The sequence below is a fragment of the Pseudoliparis swirei genome, chromosome 24 (genome assembly GCF_029220125.1).
Source record: "Pseudoliparis swirei isolate HS2019 ecotype Mariana Trench chromosome 24, NWPU_hadal_v1, whole genome shotgun sequence".
NCBI lineage: Eukaryota > Metazoa > Chordata > Actinopteri > Perciformes > Liparidae > Pseudoliparis > Pseudoliparis swirei.
In genome coordinates this window covers 19,304,743-19,322,896 of record NC_079411.1, presented here as the reverse complement: position 1 = coordinate 19,322,896, position 18,154 = coordinate 19,304,743, and the positions used below count along the sequence as shown (strand labels likewise).

At 47.0% G+C, this 18,154-nt stretch overlaps 1 protein-coding gene across 1 annotated transcript; it reads right to left on the bottom strand.

The window, feature by feature from the left end:
• Positions 1 to 3,173: 3,173 nt before the first annotated feature.
• On the bottom strand, positions 3,174 to 18,041 carry LOC130190446 (bMERB domain-containing protein 1-like). The gene is made up of 6 exons (XM_056409866.1): positions 17,963 to 18,041; positions 8,157 to 8,277; positions 7,163 to 7,236; positions 6,074 to 6,188; positions 4,322 to 4,392; positions 3,174 to 4,105 (listed from the first exon to the last, which is right to left on the bottom strand). The coding sequence occupies exons 1-6, from the start codon at positions 18,039 to 18,041 to the stop codon at positions 3,993 to 3,995; spliced, it is 573 nt and encodes a 190-aa protein (XP_056265841.1). The 3' UTR covers positions 3,174 to 3,992.
• Between the last annotated feature and the right edge of the window lie 113 nt (positions 18,042 to 18,154).

The following is an 18,154-nucleotide window of genomic DNA, read 5'->3' as shown; positions in this document are numbered from 1 at the left end:
TTAGAAAAAATATTTTGGTCTTTGCTGATGCCACCAAAGAAAACCAAACAGAAATCTTAGATATTGTAACTTCAACATTTTAAACGTAAACAATATAATCATACATTACATGACATTGTTTGCCATTTCAACTGTCCTGTTCTGCGTTTTAGAGATGTCTCTTTTATAGCAGTGTCTCTTTGGGGAAATGCTTTTAGGCAGCTGATTTTGTTAATTGCAATACCTCGAGTGGCCACTAGAGAAAATAGCAGCGAAACTTAGCGCCACTATACTAAGCTTTCTAATTACATCCATGAGCAGACCATGACAATATGCTCGCGTCTTATAATTACCATGAGGTTGCCAGGCAACCAGAAGCAACTTGACATTTTAATGAGTGTGCATTTGAGGTGTTAACATGGGTTTATTTTTTAACTAAGGAGAGAGCTGTGAGGTTATTCTTAGGCACAGCGTTGATTTAGGCTCATGTCAGCATGTTCACACAATGTAAACACGGAGATGCAGAACCGTACCATGTTTACCATGTTAACCATCTTAGTTTAGCATGTTAGCATGATAACAGTTTCTAATCGGCACCAAACACAAATCACAGCTGATGCTCATGGGAATGTGGTCATAAACCACAATATTAGCGACCTGTTGATGGAGAGATAATAAAGGTGTTTGCAGCTCATCCTGAGGGAAACGTGAATGTCTTAAAGGTCACACGAGATCTATTGCCTTCACGCAGCTTTCAGCATGGCGGTGGCTTGCAGCTAACGGTGCGAACAGCCCTAACAGTGCAAACTACAGCAAACACATAACTCCATGCCTTTACAAAGATAATACTCATTTGCTGCTTTATTAGTGCTCCAATTCCCATGAATTGCACCTTTAACCAAACACCATATTAATCGTTCTGTACTCGAGACGTTTCACTCAAAACCACAAACGACAACCTGCTGGTGGCTCTAGACGGAAAGTCATGCAGAGTCATCTTCCGGGCACCACGCGTGTCTGTGTCAAACTTCAGGGCAATCTGTCCGACAGTTGTTGCGATATTTCACTGAAAGTTTGTAAGGAAGACAATGAATCTTGAGATAGAATCCGAATTTATTACATTTGCAGCTTTAACTGTGAACATTTTAGAACCCTGTAACCCGGACATTATAAAAACAGGTCCTTGTAGTCGTCCCCTAGCAGTTTAACAACACATGCAGCCTTGCATCAGAATCCAGTGGAGTTCATGGCACGAACAAATCAAACAAGGAGTGGGAGCATGTCGTCAAGTCACAGTAACCATAGTAACAAAGCGATGACGGATACGGCGCCACTCGTCAGCACCCTCCTGCAAACAGGCCCAGGTAAACACACACTCAAGTTATCTTTCTTTCTCGTTTCTATATTTCTCAGACATTGTGCCATTTCCTCTGATACTGAGGGAAGGATCAGGATGTGGCGTTTGAGTGACAGCCGTGCCCTTTTCACACACAGCGCTCACTGTGAGCTGCCCTTGTGGGAACTCAGTGTTATAATCGAGGATGACTCACACTGAAGATTAGACCCCCCTAACTTTGTTCCCACAATCTTGAATCCTCGCTCGACTCGTGCAGAGCACAGTTATGGGATGTTAACACGCCCTCCAGCTGGTGTGAGCAGCTGGTTTCATGTCTAAATGTGAACATTGAAGAGCAGAACACGCACAAAAGAAACAATTTCTGATTACATGAAGGTTTTCACAGACGTATGCGTTGACTTGGAAAAAGAGAACGTCATGGTTTGAAGTAAATGTCACAATGGGGTGAGAATGTGTTGGTGTCAGATTATAGATATCGTTTCCAAGACATTTTCGCACCTATATTATATTTTGTCACCACCTGTGTAACCAAGCATTACTGTGTTAAAAAAACAACGCAGTTCTGCTTTGGCCAAATGGTTTAAATTATATAATACTTCACATTTAGAGACAGATTACCCCATCAAGGTATCCACCTCTTCCCACATATTACACTCACATATAATAAGGAGAAATGTTGTGTTTGGTTGTTTTTCTACCCCAAGTGTTATTTCCACAGTATCGGTACTCCTCTAATTCCCGTGTGAACCATAATGACAGCACCAGACATGGTTGCTGGGCGATTTGTGACCCAAAGCCTCCATGACAGTTTTCAGACTGAATATCAATAGACCAAAAGAGACAGCTGTATCCATCCTCAGGACTGGTTTGGAATAAACCATACAAGCGATACTCTGTCAAACAGGGATGAGAAACAAAGATGCACTGAGAATTATATCATCTGTATAGATTGTAAATATTTTTTGACAGCAACATCATATATTGTTTCCTGTTTGCCTTCCATCAGGTCACCATGGCAGTTAGTCCTCGAGTATTTGTCTTTCGTCACACCTGTGAGGTCTCATCCCTCCGATCCAACCGACCATCCTCATTGTAAAGATATGGGATGTACAAGGTTGCTATGGCGACCATTCTTCTTGGCAACACAGATGTGCTCAGTAGTTTGATTGGCCGCTCCATCCCTGTGCCCAACAGAGTGGATGTATGTGCCACAGGCCATTCAAGGGGTATACTGTAATATATATATATATAAATATTCCCTTATGTTAAGTTTAGTGGTCTGCAGTGTGAGCTGCGTGCTGATTCATATCGTTTGTGAAAACATGCATATGGATGGTCCAAAAGAGAGTGCAATGGACTAAGAAGAACTCATTAAAATGTATTCAGTATATGTGGTAAGTTTGCTTATGTCTAACGATCAGAATATTAATAGTTAGAGTTGCCGCACCTTTCTCGAGTTCCTTTCCCTGCAGGACATTTTCCTCACCAAATATCTGAGGTCTTATTTTACGTGCTTAGAAATTATGACAAATAATTTGAGAGAACTCTGATCGATAGTCTACTCGTTCATTCTCAACTGAAGGAAAAAAAGGAGACTGAGGAAATATGTGAACACAAGACTTTCCAGTACATTTTCAATAACTGGACATTTGAGCATAATTGAAGGGAAATGGAGACGTCGGTTCTTTCTTCACAAACCACCACTCTTTAACCCTTGTGTTGCCTTAGGGTCATTTTGACCCGAATCAATATTACACCCTCCCCCCGCCTATGAGTCATTTTGACCCGATTCAATGTTTCACCCTCCTGTTACCTTTATATTTACTAACATATTTTACCCTTTGGGTTCAATTTGACACCAGCAATTAAAACCTCCAGAAAATTATTAGAATTAATATTGTTTTCCAAGTTTAAGTGTGAGGCACTTTATGTTTGTTTGTTGACTACCGAAAGAACACCGACATTAAACATTGAATGGGCTCCAAATTAATCCTAAGGCGGGGGGAGGGTGTAATATTGATTCGGGTCAAAATGACCCTAAGGCAACACAAGGGTTAAAAGGTCGTCCCCGTTTAGCTCTGGAGTGACATCACAGGCAACTTCCTCCTCACAGAGCTCCTGATAAATGTCAGTTTCATTAGCGTTGTCGAGTGTCAGCAGTGTGTGGACTGGCCTGCTGACTCCTATTGCTAATTGGTAGAGAACAGTTATAATAGCTCAGCGGGGTCTTTAAATATCAAACTAATATGGTTTCATGGTAATTGATTCTAATTAGTGTGCACACAATTCATGCCTGACTAGTGCCGTTTCTGTCCCTCGAAGCCCGTCCTCTCGGCTTGAAAAACAGAAATGAACACCAGGCGTCGGGGTTGCTCCTTTTGGAAGCCGTGATGATTATTGAGATTGGAAATAAATAAATTTGAAGAAAAAAAATCAGGAGTGGGATGAGAGACATGGCGAACAGAGAAAGAAAGATAGCTGGATTATGAAATCCAATGAAAGAGACAAACACATCAGACACAAGACAAACTCGGGTCTCGGCACGCGACTCCCTCTCAACGCGGTCTGTGCTGCTCCAGCCACGCTTCAAAGTCTTACTCGGACTGAAAAAGCCCAAACTCCAAATATCTTTTGGGGTCCCCACCCGCCCCCCTGTCTACAAGATGGAGCATGTGAAGCCACAGCAATCCTTCAGCAGGGTGAGGCCCGTCTTGCCAAAGGGAGAGGGGGCCGGCTGAGCCCTGGATGGAGCCCGTCTGGTCGGAACACCTGAAGCCCAGAGACATGAGACTGTGAGGAAAAGATGAAACAGTCTTCTACTAACTGCCAATGACAAAAGAAGAAAAAAAGCAGGTCAAAAAGCATCAGTCAGTGGATGCGTGAAGCTTCATCCTCCAAAGATGAACACCTTGAACCAGCAAAGCATCTAGAACAAGGGAAATATTTGCAGCAGCTTATTTCACTCCTCAGTTCTCAACATCTTACCTTTTTTCTTCATATTTCTTGGGAATTTGGAGTTCAGAAAATCTGCCATTTCTTTATCTTCTTCTTTCTCCCTGTAGAAATGGAAAAAGATTGACGTGAAACTAGAAAAGAAAGGACATCGATGAAGCACTTTGCTATACAGATGTAAACGTTGAGTTACTTGCTGAACATCTGTTCCACAAGTAATGAACATTTCAGAGAAGGTAAAGTGGAGAGATGAAACACGTTCTCACTGTACAATAAACGTAATTCGGGCTATTAGAAAATATTGGCTTTACTCTGAAAGGTTGATAAACTCAATGAAACTGCCGGCCACTCTTATACACAGAGACCTTTCTATTGGATAAACACACATTTGAGTATTTGGATGTTTGAAGTGTCTAATGATGTTTTGTACTGCTAAATTTATGAAGGAGACCCATATTAATACCCTGTAGGCTTCGTCCTGCTTTGAAAATAAACTATCTCTTGAAAAAGTACAACATAAAAACTACAGATGTGATTTTCTTCTCTATTCATCAGCATGGCCTTCCTGCCCTCTGTGCGCTCCATTGCTCCACTGTTGGTCTCTGGCTTCCTGCCTCTCACTTCCCAGCAGCCCCTCTGGCTTTGCACAGCGGGCCGTCGGCTGCCAACACGAAGGGCTTCTCACACAAACCGACGAACTGAGATTAAACCTCGAAGCATACTTGTTGTCACATGAGGTCAAAACTAAATCTGATTCAACAGACGGTAAGCCTCCATTACACTACATTGTACTTTAGATTCTACACGTTTTGACTTTGAAAAAGAGATACCAACAGACAAATCAAAAGGACCTGCGTCTAATATTACATGAAGCGCCCTGTGGTGTTTTGCATAAGGTGCGGTGAAGGACGGTCGGACTAGATCTGGACGGGTTGGACCGGATTCAGAACCGCTTCCCTTCATCTCTGGAGGAGGCGTGGTGCACAGGGTTGCCAGGTCTGTGTGACAAAACCAGCCCAATGGCCAATAAAACCAGCCCAAAAACCAGCCCAATATCAGAACTCAAAATATGCCCGTGCCAAACCATATACACTGCTTTTAAAGTCCATGTCCAGTACCGCTGCTAACCATGTTGGTGTCCTAAGCATAACTCCTTCATGATGCCCCCCTGAGATAGGAAAGTGACCCACGGCGAGAGGGGGGGGGGCGTGTACGTGCTGATCTGGAGTCAGTTTGGTAGGATTTGGGTATAAATAAATTATTTCATTTAAAATATGGATTTTTATTTAAAGATATTTATGTAATTTGCATGCAAAATAGGTCTACCCGAACCAGCGGATGTTTCCCCCCCTTCTTTCTTTCCAACCAATGGCAGCTCCTCTGGCAGGACTCACTGACACACATGTGTAATTGAAATGTCTCTCTGCTGCGCGCCCCCACGGCGCTGTGCCCCCGGAGGGGTTTTAATGAAGCGCGCGCCTTTGTGAGGCGCGCATACGGAATGGAATACAAATTCACCGGCATCGGTGGCTGCAAGCCTTCTCGGTCATCCTGAATTGCCGTTATCAAAGATATGTGCCCCCCCCCGCATGAAAATGTAATGTCGATCTCGGACAAATAATTCCCTGAAGCCTTTTCTGGGAGGCTGCACTGTATGTGCACTGCATCTCTATCAGCTGTGCAGTGTAGGGCTTTATGCTGAATTATTCATACACAGCCATATGCTGACAGCCGACCACAGGAGTCCCGCCGAGCCGTGATGAGACCGGAGAGGCAGAAGCGCACCTGAGTCGCTCAAACTCCACGTCGTCCACCAGGAAATCCCTGGTCTCGACCAGCTTGTGGATCTGCTGCAGCAGTTCTTCCTCCTTCTGCCGGTCGTCGCCGGACTTGTCATTATCTGCAGCACAAGACATCGGAGTCAATTGCCGGTTGTCACAGATTACCCACTCGACTCCAAATACATACAACGAGGAAGTGTACAGACAACAAATCATGGGATTAATAACTGGATGAGAAGTCAGGTCGTCTGATCCTGTGGAGAATACACTCGTTATATTCTTCTTGGTGGGAGTTCGATGAGGAGATCGATGCCACGCTATTGCTCCGCTGCGGATTATAAATTAGGCTGGAGCCAAGTCAATTGTATTCACTTGTGACAAATATGCCTCACAGGTCTTTACAATCTGTATAGTACGTGAACTGAGAAACATATATCAACACATCACAGACTAATGAACTAATACCAGTCTGGACTTTCTGGTTGAGAGTCATGTGTTGGTCTTAATCTACTTCCCATTGACATCTGATTACGTGCCACCAGCACACAATGCGTTGTAAACAGGCCGCGTGAGATTGGGCAAAACATGTAGACAAATAAATCCTACAGAGTAACTCGGGAGGGATGCCAGACGGACAGACGTGCAATAGACGTGTCGTGCGTACCGGAATCGATTAGCATAGTTTAGCATGGAGACGGGACGCAGCTAGCACGACTCTGTCCAAGTGGAGGAAAAACATATGCACGCCATCATCTCTAAAAACCGACAGCTGTTGGATCATAACTTTAAGAACAACAACACTGCACAGCAGGACGGATAATCTGTTGCTCCGGTTGCCTCTGATTGTATCAGGATAAAGCAAACAAGATACACCACCTTCGTGAGGGAGCTTTATATTCCTTTGATGTGGTTTCACTTTTGAACTTTCCATGCTAGTTGTTTGCCTGCTGGCTCTAGTTTCATATTTAACATGGCATCAATCTTCTCAACTAATCTTTTTCAAGACATTTGACATTTTCCTCTTTTAAGTGCTGTTAAAATGGCCTGATGGTTATCCTTTATCTACAACTGCCAATACCCAGAGGACTCCTACCTGGTATGGACACTAACTTCTGCAGCTCTCTCTTCAGACGAGTGATCTCCTTGCACAGCTGGATGTCGTCCATCCTGCGCATGCGTGATGGAACAAAAAAAACGCACTCAAACAACACAACTTTAAAGGGTCGAGATGAATGGAATGTGGACTCTACCATGAGGGCAAAAATGAAATTCAACCAAATAGCAACTCTCTCCGTCCACTTCCCCTCCACCACCTCCTCCCATCTTGCTGTACTTCAAGTTCTAGCGATGGCCCCCCATAAGAAACTTAGCTCAAGGTTACACAAAGATAACGTTACTCCATCAGCAGGTGTGTTTTTGCACTGCAAAACACACCTGCAACAGAGACAGACGCATAATGGGACATTCGGCATGACATGTACAGTAAAGACACCTAAAGCTTACAAACCCTACTGCGGACTTTAAGTGGTGCATTTTTGCTTCCACTTTCTCAGGGATGGATGTCAATGGGCTCATCCAACTCTTGCGTGAATGATTTTTTTCGGTGAGATGTTGTGTGACATTCACGATCGCTAGAAATGGAAATGACTTTAAAGGTCCGGTTACCTTTAATTCTGCGCCATAAATAAATCTGTCCAACTCACCAACGTTAGCACGTGAACATGCTAATGCTAACACGCGAACATGCTAATGCTAACACTGAGCTCAAAGCAGAAGGCTGTGCCAGGATACTGGTACAGGTGAGGTAAGCCGGAGGTGTCCTAAACACCCCCATCGCCAAATGAACGAGGGTTAGGTTTTGGTCGGGCAGCTGGTTGAGATCATGATCATTGTACAGACCAACCAGGTATGTGGAGGGGTGGCACGTACAGCCTACTTCACTGGCACTGAACTCAGACCAGCATTACAAATAGTAAAGCTTTCACCATTCCTTCGCATGTTTCCGACTCTGGCTTGCCATGATTGAACCGGTTCCGTCTCCAGGAGTCACACCGCGACCCCCGACAAAAGCACCGATGACCACTCACATGTATCTGAGCTCGGACTCCCTCCTGACCAGGACGTCCCTGATCCTGTCGATCTTAAAAAGCTCCCCCTCAATGTCGTCCGTGGTGATGGTGGAGTCCGCCATGGACACCACATCGTCCTCTGAGGGAAAGAAAGAGAGAGGGAGAGAAAGAAAGAGCTTTTGGTCTTACTGAACGTTGGATACATATGCCCTATTTCGGATGTGAAAGCATGAGACTGCATTTTGATACTTTTCTTAATCAAAATCGTGACAAATACTACGTAGAGATATGCGGGTCTATTTTCAAAATGATTACATTTCCAACATCCAATTTGGCACTGCGGAACTATACAACTGACCATGAATATGCATTTTAAAACTGAATAAACATATGCAATGGATGTAGGCTACTCTGAAATTGATATGGAGCAAAGCATCACACTTGCGCTCTCGCTCTTGCTCTCTCGCTCTCTCTCTCTCCGTCTCTCTCTCTGTTTCTCTCTTGCCAGCTCTATAGAAAAAGTGCAATAAAACATTCAAATTGTTATTCCAAGTTGAGTCGGGCTTTTTATGATATTCACTACATGGGCATGGCAGGTGTGTTAAATGCCATAATAATAATAAATGTATTGCAGATAACAGTTGTCTCAAGTAGTCGTGCTTTAATAAAGCTTTTAAAGCATATTATACTGCACTGAGGATGCTTGAATGTTTGGTGACCGCTGAGGTCAAACACAGTGCCGCATGTCAACCCGTCACTCCACACACCAACTCCCCGCTCATCCTTCCTCATAATGAAAACAAGGGACTCTAAAATAAAGCAAACAACGTACTAGTTGACAACGTTTGCTGAACATGTCGAAGCCACCGTTTCACAGCAATGCGTGGGATCGCTCCGACCGGCTCCGTAACACTTTCTAATGACTCTGAATCCGAACGGACATCAAAGCGTTTGGTGCAGCGTGGCTTCTAAACGCTGTGCACAGCAGCAGCGGCACTATAATTATATCCACCGGCACATAAAAACATGTAATTGCAATACCAACATCACATTGAGTCCACCCTGAGATCCAAACATGGTTGACCTCCTTCAAGGTAGATGTAGTGGCAGTCTTTATTATTGAAGAATATCACCGCTTCCTGCTCTCAAATGTTTCCCTTTATGGCGCCGTATTGGATAACTGTCACCTCCCTGCTGAGAGCTGCACAGCATGGGGGCCAGACGGACACCATCAGGGGGATGCCAATGCCACCACTGACGGACAGTCCCCGGCTCCCCCTGAAGCCCTTTCTCAAACACACACACACACACACACACACACACACACACACACACACACACACACACACACACACACACACACACACACACACACACACACACACACACACACACACACACACACACACACACACCATTACTAAGTAGCACTCTAGTATGTCATGTTTCTATTCTAGTCACATTTGGTCTCGGGGGATTACAAGTCACGTCCTCTGCACCAGCATGAAAGGAAGCCGAATGAAAGTGGATCCTAATAACTCAGGCTGGGGTTTTGTGACTTCAGGTAGTGAGTGAAATGAAAAGCATTAACCACGCTCGCTGATAATTGACGGGTCACATGGACTCGTATCCCTGCTGGCATTACATCTGTGTTCGAGCTCACAGACGCACGCAACTGCAGTCTGTGTGACGGAGGAAAACGAGAAAAGGGTTCCTGAAGTACGGACACACGTCTCTTCACTCTGGTCGACGCCGTCATCGACCTGCTGCCGCGTATATCCTGTATATCATGTATTTATTATGATACTGTAACGGACTGAGGGAATGTTATGTTATAAATGTTATGTTCCGGATGTAAGTGAACGTCTCACGAGCTGGTAGCTGTGAGGCGTGTCTGTGATTGGACAGCGAGTGATGTTGTTGTGTGTGTGTTGTTGTGTTACGACTCGTTCGGAGCAGAGCTATGACCCGGAGCAGACGTGAAGCTGGTTGGGAGGTTTTCACGGCGTTTTGCTGTGGTTTTGGCGTAGGCTACGGCCAACAGTAGCTTGTTCTATGTTCCTTGAATAAACACCCTATAAGCCATCTACGTCTCGTAGCATTCCTGACCCAGGGTCGCTACATTTGGTGTCAGAAGTAAAACTTTCGCTATCATCAACATCGCCACGCGAGGTAGCAGCAGAGAAGCTAAGTGGCTAACGCTCGTCAACGGTGAGAAACATGACGTCGGGGAGCCGTCTCAAGATTAAACGGGAAGGAGAAAGTGACGAACGAGAATGGGACGGCGCAGCCGAGGCCTGGCAAACGACGGAGCACCGAGAGCGGGTAAAAGAAATGACCGCTAGGATGGCTGCGGAGGCTGGCTTTGGCCACTCGGGCCGCGCCGGTGAGGGAAATGGCGGCCGTAGAGGAATAACTGCGGCCGCAGGAAGGGACATGACTGAGACACGGAGAGAAGCTATTCCGTCCACAATAAAGACCCCCAGATATGACGGTAAATCCAACTGGGAAGCTTTTCATGCACAATTTGAACTATTAGCCCATGCCAGTAGATGGTCCACTGAAGTAAAAGCTCTCCAGTTAGCGATGTGCCTCACGGGTGACGCTTTATCAAGCCTGCTGCTGCTGCTGAGTCCTGATGATCGGAGTGATTATGATGCACTAATTGGGGCTCTAAAGCGACGATTTGGACAATGCTCTGCCACTAGCCTGCTCCGCTCTGAACTATGCAGCAGACAGCGACGGCCAGAGGAGCCGCTGAGGGAGCTCGCTAATGACATTGAGGGGCTTGTTCACCGCACCTCGCCCACATGCCCCGTCCATCCAGAGTGAGCTAGCTAGGGACCATTTCCTCCAGGCCCTGCTGCCAGCTGACCTGCGCATCCAGACACTACTCGCTCACCCTGGGTCGCTCCAGGAGGCTTTGGAGTCAGCAACGGAGAGAGAGATGCTGTGTGCTGGCGCCATGGGTACAGTGGTTGAAAAAGCACCAAAAGGGAGCGCTGCTTGTGAGACGGAAAGGGAGTTGGCGCAGCCTGCCTGGGTGGGGGAGCTAACCCAGCTAGTGAGGGCTGCCACTTCGAGAGATGAGAGGCAAGACAAGCCACGACCAAGAGTCTGCTGAGGGGGTGGCCAGCCTGGCCACCTGATCCGACACTGCCCCCGTGCCACCGCGAACAAGGAAGCAGGCCGGGACCGCATAATCGGGACGATGCGGACCCCTGGCACTCTGTCCCTGCCCCTCTAATTAACAAAGCTACGCAACCGTCCGACCAAATAAGGGCAACCAGACCACCGGAGGATTTTGATGGTCAGCTAGAGCGACTAGTGGTGCTGGGTCGAACATGGATAGGAGACTGTTGGTATGCAATGCTCACCATTGGAGGGACATGCTGCTCTGCACTGGTAGACACAGGTTCGTCAGCAACCCTGGTGAGGCCCGATGTGGTGACAAATGGAACTGATATTTTTCCCACTATCGTGAAACTGCAATCGGTCACCGGGGAGCGAACTCCCATGGTTGGGGAAGCAATAGTGACTCTGGGCCTGGGGAAAAAGTCTATCCGCTGCCCTGTGTGGGTTGCTAACCTGGAGGACTGTATACTGGGACTGGATGTTCTCGGGGCATTGGACTGTGTCATCGACACAAAGAGAGGAACTCTCACGTTCCCTGATGGTCATGTGATCCAGATGTGGCGCCAGCCACCCCGGCCTGGCTGTGTTGCGACCCACACCGTTGCCACACTGACGGCTGAGACAACAAATGATGCTGCCCCTAGCTGCATCCCTTCAAATGAGCTATCCACACTGCCCTCCACCCTGCCAGCTGCTGAGTTGCACCCACCCCCAGCCTCTGTCCGGCCAGCTACAAGTCCACACACACAGGTGACAAACGCCTCTCCACCTGACGACAGTGAAAGAGTCTTGGCAGTGAGGGAGGTCTGGCAGGCAAACTGTGGTGGTCTGACTCCTAGCGAACAAGACCTGTTGTGGCAGCTGCTTCTTGAGTTCAAGGACTGTTTTTCAATGTCGGAGGACGATGTGGGCCGCACAGATCTCATCCAGCATGACATCGAAACAGGAGATGCACGGCCGATTAGGATGAGACCTCGACGCCTCCCACTGGCCAGGCAGGCTGCGGCAGACAAAGCCCTGCAAGAGATGCAGCGAGGGGGAATCATCGAGCCTTCCACCAGCCCCTGGGCCTCGGCGATCGTCATGGTCCCCAAAAAGCAGAAGGAGGCGTGGCGTTTCTGTGTGGACTTCAGGCCCCTCAACAAAGTGACAAAAAAGGACTCCTACCCCCTTCCACGCATCGACGAGGCCCTCGACACGGTGGCAGGGTCAGCCTGGTACTCCTCTTTGGACCTGCGGAGCGGGTATTGGCAGGTCCCTCTCAGCCCTGAAGCGAGGGCCAAAACTGCCTTCATCACTAATGGGGGCTTGTGGCAGTTTAAAGTCCTTCCGTTTGGCCTCTGCAATGCTCCTGCCACGTTCGAGAGGCTCATGGACAGGGTACTCGCTGGTATCCCTCGGCAGGAGTGTGTTGTGTACCTGGACGACATACTGGTGCATGGTGACTCCTTCCAGGCGGCTCTCGAGGCCCTGAGGCGGGTGCTGGAGAGAGTGGCAGCAGCAGGTCTAAAGCTGCACCCACAGAAATGCTCCTTCATGCAACGGGAGGTCACATTTCTGGGACACAAGCTTGGGGGCGGCGGTGTCGGCACCATGGATGATAAAGTGCAGACGGTGAAGGATTGGCCTACCCCCAACACTGTGCAGGACCTGAAAAGCTTCCTGGGCCTGGCCTCCTACTATAGGAAGTTTGTGAGGGTTTTTCCTGCATAGCTGTACCACTGTTCCGCCTGCTGCAAAAAGGGGCGGTGTTTGATTGGACAGAGGAGTGCCATGCAGCTTTCACTTCACTGCAGAGAGCCCTTGTGGAGGCCCCAGTCCTCTCACCGCCTGACCTCACCCTGCCTTTCGTCCTCCACACGGATGCCAGTAATGCAGGCGCAGGTGCTGTGCTGGCCCAAGTGACTCCTGAAGGAGAGAGAGTGGTGGCGTATCACAGCAGACAGTTCAACAAGGCTGAACGCCGCTACTGTGTCACGAGACGGGAGCTGCTCGCTATGGTCTGTGCCATCCGACATTTCAGATATTACCTTGGGGGCCTCCACTTCACAGTCCGGACCGACCACTCTGCCTTACAGTGGCTCATGTCTTTTAAGGAGCCAGAAGGCCAGCTGGCACGCTGGATTGAGGAGCTCCAGGCGTATGATTTCACTGTGGTCCACAGACCGGGGGCACGCCACGGAAATGCTGACGCGCTTTCACGCCGGCCTTGCAGCGCTGATGGCTGCAACTACTGTGAGAAAAGAGAGGCGCAGGAAGAAGAGCGGCTGCAACCTGATGTGAAATGTGCTGCCGTGGGACCGGTGGGCACGCCAGCAGGCCATGGACTGACAGCTGTGGACGCAGCAGAGTGGGGTGCAAACAGGAAGAGGATGTCGACATAAGGCCAGTGCTCGCTTGGGTGGGATCCCAACAGCGACCACCTTGCGGAGAGGTTACCATGTGTTCTCGAGCCACAAAGGGACTCTGGTCAATTGTTCAAGCCCTGCGACTGCGTGATGGTGTCCTGCAGAGGGGGTGGAAAGAGCCGGCGACTGGAGAGACACGGTGGCAAGTGGTGGTGCCCAGGGCTCTGAGAGAGACGGTGCTCCGGGCAATGCATGGAGCTCCGGGATCTGGTCACTTCAGCGTTACGAAGACCCTCCGTCGCCTCCGCCAGGGGTTCTACTGGGGCCAACATAGGCGGGATGTGGAGGACTACAGCTGCACAGCGAAGAAAGGCCCTGCAGACAGATCTCATGCCCAGCTCCAGCAGTTTCCAGCTGGGTGTCCCATGGAGAGGGTGGGGATTGATGTTCTTGGACCGTTTCCTCACTCAGAGGGGCAACCGTTATATCCTCACTGCCATGGACTATTTTACTAAGTGGCCCGAAGCGTACTGCATGCCGAACCAGGAGGCGGAGACGATTGTGGATGCTCTGGTGGGGGGAATGTTCAGCAGATTTGGGGCCCCTGAAGTCATCCACACAGATCAGGGCAGAAACTTTGAGTCCCGTGTCTTCGCCGCCCTGTGTGACAAACTGGGATCCCACAAGACCCGCACTACACCCCTCCATCCACAGAGCGATGGGCTGGTCGAGAGATTCAACCGCACGCTGGCACAACAGCTGGCCATCGTGGCAGCTAAACATCAGCGCGACTCGGACGACCACGTGCCTCTGGTGCTGATGGCTTACAGGTCTGCGGTGCAGGACTCCACTTCCTGCTCGCCTGCCCTTCTCATGCTCGGCAGAGAAATCCGGACGCCAGGGGAGATGATGATGGGGAAACCTCCTGACGCCCCTCCCTTCCCATCCCCTGCCCTTGGTCCCAGCGTCCCCTCAACCCCTTTTCCCTCTCCCCAGCGCCGACGGCAGCCGCAGAGGAACCGCAGGGCCCCTGACCACCTGAGAGACTTTGTTTGCCCCCTCGGGGGCGAGGGACTTTGTGGGGGGAGGGTAGTGTAACGGACTGAGGGAATGTTATGTTATAAATGTTATGTTCCGGATGTAAGTGAACGTCTCACGAGCTGGTAGCTGTGAGGCGTGTCTGTGATTGGACAGCGAGTGATGTTGTTGTGTGTGTGTTGTTGTGTTACGACTGGTTCGGAGCAGAGCTATGACCCGGAGCAGACGTGAAGCTGGTTTGGAGGTTTTCACGGCGTTTTGCTGTGGTTTTGGCGTAGGCTACGGCCAACAGTAGCTTGTTCTATGTTCCTTGAATAAACACCCTATAAGCCATCTACGTCTCGTAGCGTTCCTGACCCAGGGTCGCTACAATACTTTCTGTTGCACTTCTGGTTAGATTCCAAACTGCATTTCGTTGCTCTGTACTTGTACATGTGTAATGACAATAAAGTTGAATCTAATGTAATCTAATCTGATCTCATCTGCTCTGTTACTATGACAAATCTGGCTGACGTCAACGTGGTGCCAACACAAGATTAGAACTGTAAAAAAACATACGCCTTCTCAGAGGTGTTGGTGTGTTAATGAGAGTGTGATGATTAAAAATACACAGCTGTATAAAGTAGCAAATCCACCTCATCGGCTTTTTGTTGGTTATAAATAGGCTTTTTATGGCTTCTTTCAAAATTGCAAAGGAATATTTATTTACTTTACTGCAGCGAGATAATTTACATGTTACACGAGAGGATCAAAACCACTCCCGTGTTAGAACCCTAACTATGGGGTGATTGCCAAAAGGCAATTAACGTTAGCTTAGCCTAAAGACCAGAGGTGGGAAGGGAACAGCTAGCCTGGCTCTGTTAAAAAAAGAGAAATGCTGCAAAAAGTCCCCTTCTATTTGGGGAGAACCTGATGCAGTGCCCTCTAAGGTTCCTTTCTAGTAGAGACAATGGGATGTAGTGACTTCAAGGGAGCCCTTCCCCGAGAGAAATCATCATGAATTGCCCTGGGTGTCCTTCGAGTGCAGTAAATAAAAGGAAGTGCCCTCTAAGGTTTTCTTAAAGTAGAGAAAATGAGAGGGTGCTGTTCCAGTGGAGAGATGAATAGCTTCATAAGAAGGTTCAAAACAATCCTGCGAGTGGCTTATCTCTGGTGTGGGCGCTGATAAAAGAGCTGGAAAAGGTACTAGATGTCCATTAAGGCTCTGAAACTACAATTTCTTAGTTTTCTTTGGTAGCAAACTGTAAAATCTGTGGCTGGCTGGCTTTATCTGGTTGATTTAATATTTACCGATAGGAATTGAATTGACTGACCATGAAGCCTTATAATTATTCTCCAATAATAATTTGAGTTAATCAACTAATCGTTTTATCCATCTGTGACGTTATTTCTCTGCTAATGGGCTGACTGAGTGTGTGTCTCCTCTGCAGGCTGAGAGATGGGACTCTCGCAAAAGCATCATCCCTCTGCTCCACACACTGATGTATGCCATCATTCAGGTACAGTATTTATCGAAGTAAGTAGTAGTTTCACCACTGTTACTACAAAATGTCTTAGTTTTTTAAAATGTCCTAATTACCGGTTCTTAGTGTTTCCTGATACTTGAATAACAGCAATGTATTATCCGCTTCCCATAAAAATCTAAACGTTTTTTCTTTCTTTCCTGTATTAGTTGTAAGGATTGTGCGCATGTGTGTGTGTGTGTGTGAGAAAATTATGGTAAAAGAGAGACATGCCGTACACACACTATACATTATCGATGCTGCTACACCTGTAACCTGGGAGATGCTGCTCGGAGCTTCTTACGTGGTTAGAGACGACTAGTTCTGCTGCAGAGGCTCTGGAGGGCCGGTTATTCTGCCGCTGAGCAGCTGTGACTCATCACTAGACCTCCAGTACTCTTCCTCACTGCCTCTCCCGCAGTTCTCACATCCCTTCAACCCTGCCCCCTCTCTTTATCCAAACCCCTGAAGATGTGAAATACACTCATGAACTCAGTTGACAGTCTTTGCCACAACACCTTTTCTTTTCTTCTTCTTTAGGATGATAGGATAAGTGAGAGGAAGAAAAAAAACGATAGAAGGCTTCACTTTTGTCCTCAGGCAAACTTCCTTTCTCACATTCGTGAATGGCACGTCAGTATGAGAGAAAACCTTGACAACATGATAATATCACAAGCATCATGAATATAAAGTAAGAATTCAACAACCATCAGCGGTGCAGAGAAATAGAACTCAAACCAAAAGAAGGTCAAAGCGTTGGTTGTGGAGATTTGACGCTTTTCTCCGATTTAAAACTCTTTTCTTGGGGGGTGGTTTGACTATTGGTCGAAGAAACATTGGAACATTGTGACATTCCATGCAATTCATTTAGAAACATGATGCCTTTTGGACAAACAAACCCCGATATAGTTTCATGCTTTTGAGAAAACAGTTCTACTCTGATAAGAGTTCCAGGGACTTGTGACCTCGTCGTCTATTGGACGCTGAGATTCAGCAGTCCCCAATGAGGGTCATTATTCATCATCTGGGGGAGCAGGTTCCTGAGTAATGGGCCCTCCCCTTTCTCTTACGCAAATAACACACACACACACAAACAATTAACACCTGTGGATTCTTGACATTTGCTGCTGCCTGCACTGCAACTAGAGAACTACATTGATCTGTTCCATCAACTACAAACATAACTGTAGTAATCCCTCCAGCGGGAAAATACTAAACACAAACCTACGAGGCAAATTTGTAATTTGTGATAATGGGCTATACAAAATAAACTGAATTGAAAATTAAATGAAGTCTTATAGGAATATTGTAGGGATGTTACCGACGATATTATAACATATACAGTGTTGGAACAGATTGAGATAACTAAAGTAATTTCACTGTGACACAGGAAATATATATATCTATATATATATAGATATACAAAAACACATTTACGTATATATAAATAAATATATATACATAGACACACATAGGTGTGTATATATATATATCTATGTATACATACACACATGCTGTTCTGTGTATGTATGTGTATATATATACACACATGTATATATATATCTTCAACACACATACATTATATACATATATATTTATATATACATATAAATATATATACACATATATACGTCTACATATATATATACACATACACATTTATACATATACACATATAAATATATATATACACACATACATATATATATACACATATAAATATATATATATACATACATTTATATATACACATATATATATATATACACATGTATATACACACTCACACACCCGTGTCTACCTGGTTGGCTGGTGCCTCTGCTCCATTCAGTGCGCTCCAGTGAACCGTACTGGTGAGAAGATCCCTGCTTCTCCTCCATCGGTCCTACAGCTGCTCTTCTCCTCGGATTTCTCCACCTTCCAGTTGTAGACCGTCACCGGTAAACAGGGAGGGGGACGACTGGGAGGGTCTTGCGGCCGCGGTTCGTTGCCG

What these genes read in the sequence shown, in the direction of transcription:
- LOC130190446 (XM_056409866.1), bottom strand. Translation starts at nt 18,041, where the DNA reads ATGGAGGAGAAGCAGGGATCTTCTCACCAGTACGGTTCACTGGAGCGC. An exon ending in GAAGTTAGTGTCCATACCAG is followed by an intron (nt 6,189 to 7,162) that starts GTAGGAGTCCTC and finishes CTTGTGCTGCAG; the next exon opens with ATAATGACAAGTCCGGCGAC. An exon ending in GTGGAGTTTGAGCGACTCAG is followed by an intron (nt 4,393 to 6,073) that starts GTGCGCTTCTGC and finishes CCATTTCTACAG; the next exon opens with GGAGAAAGAAGAAGATAAAG.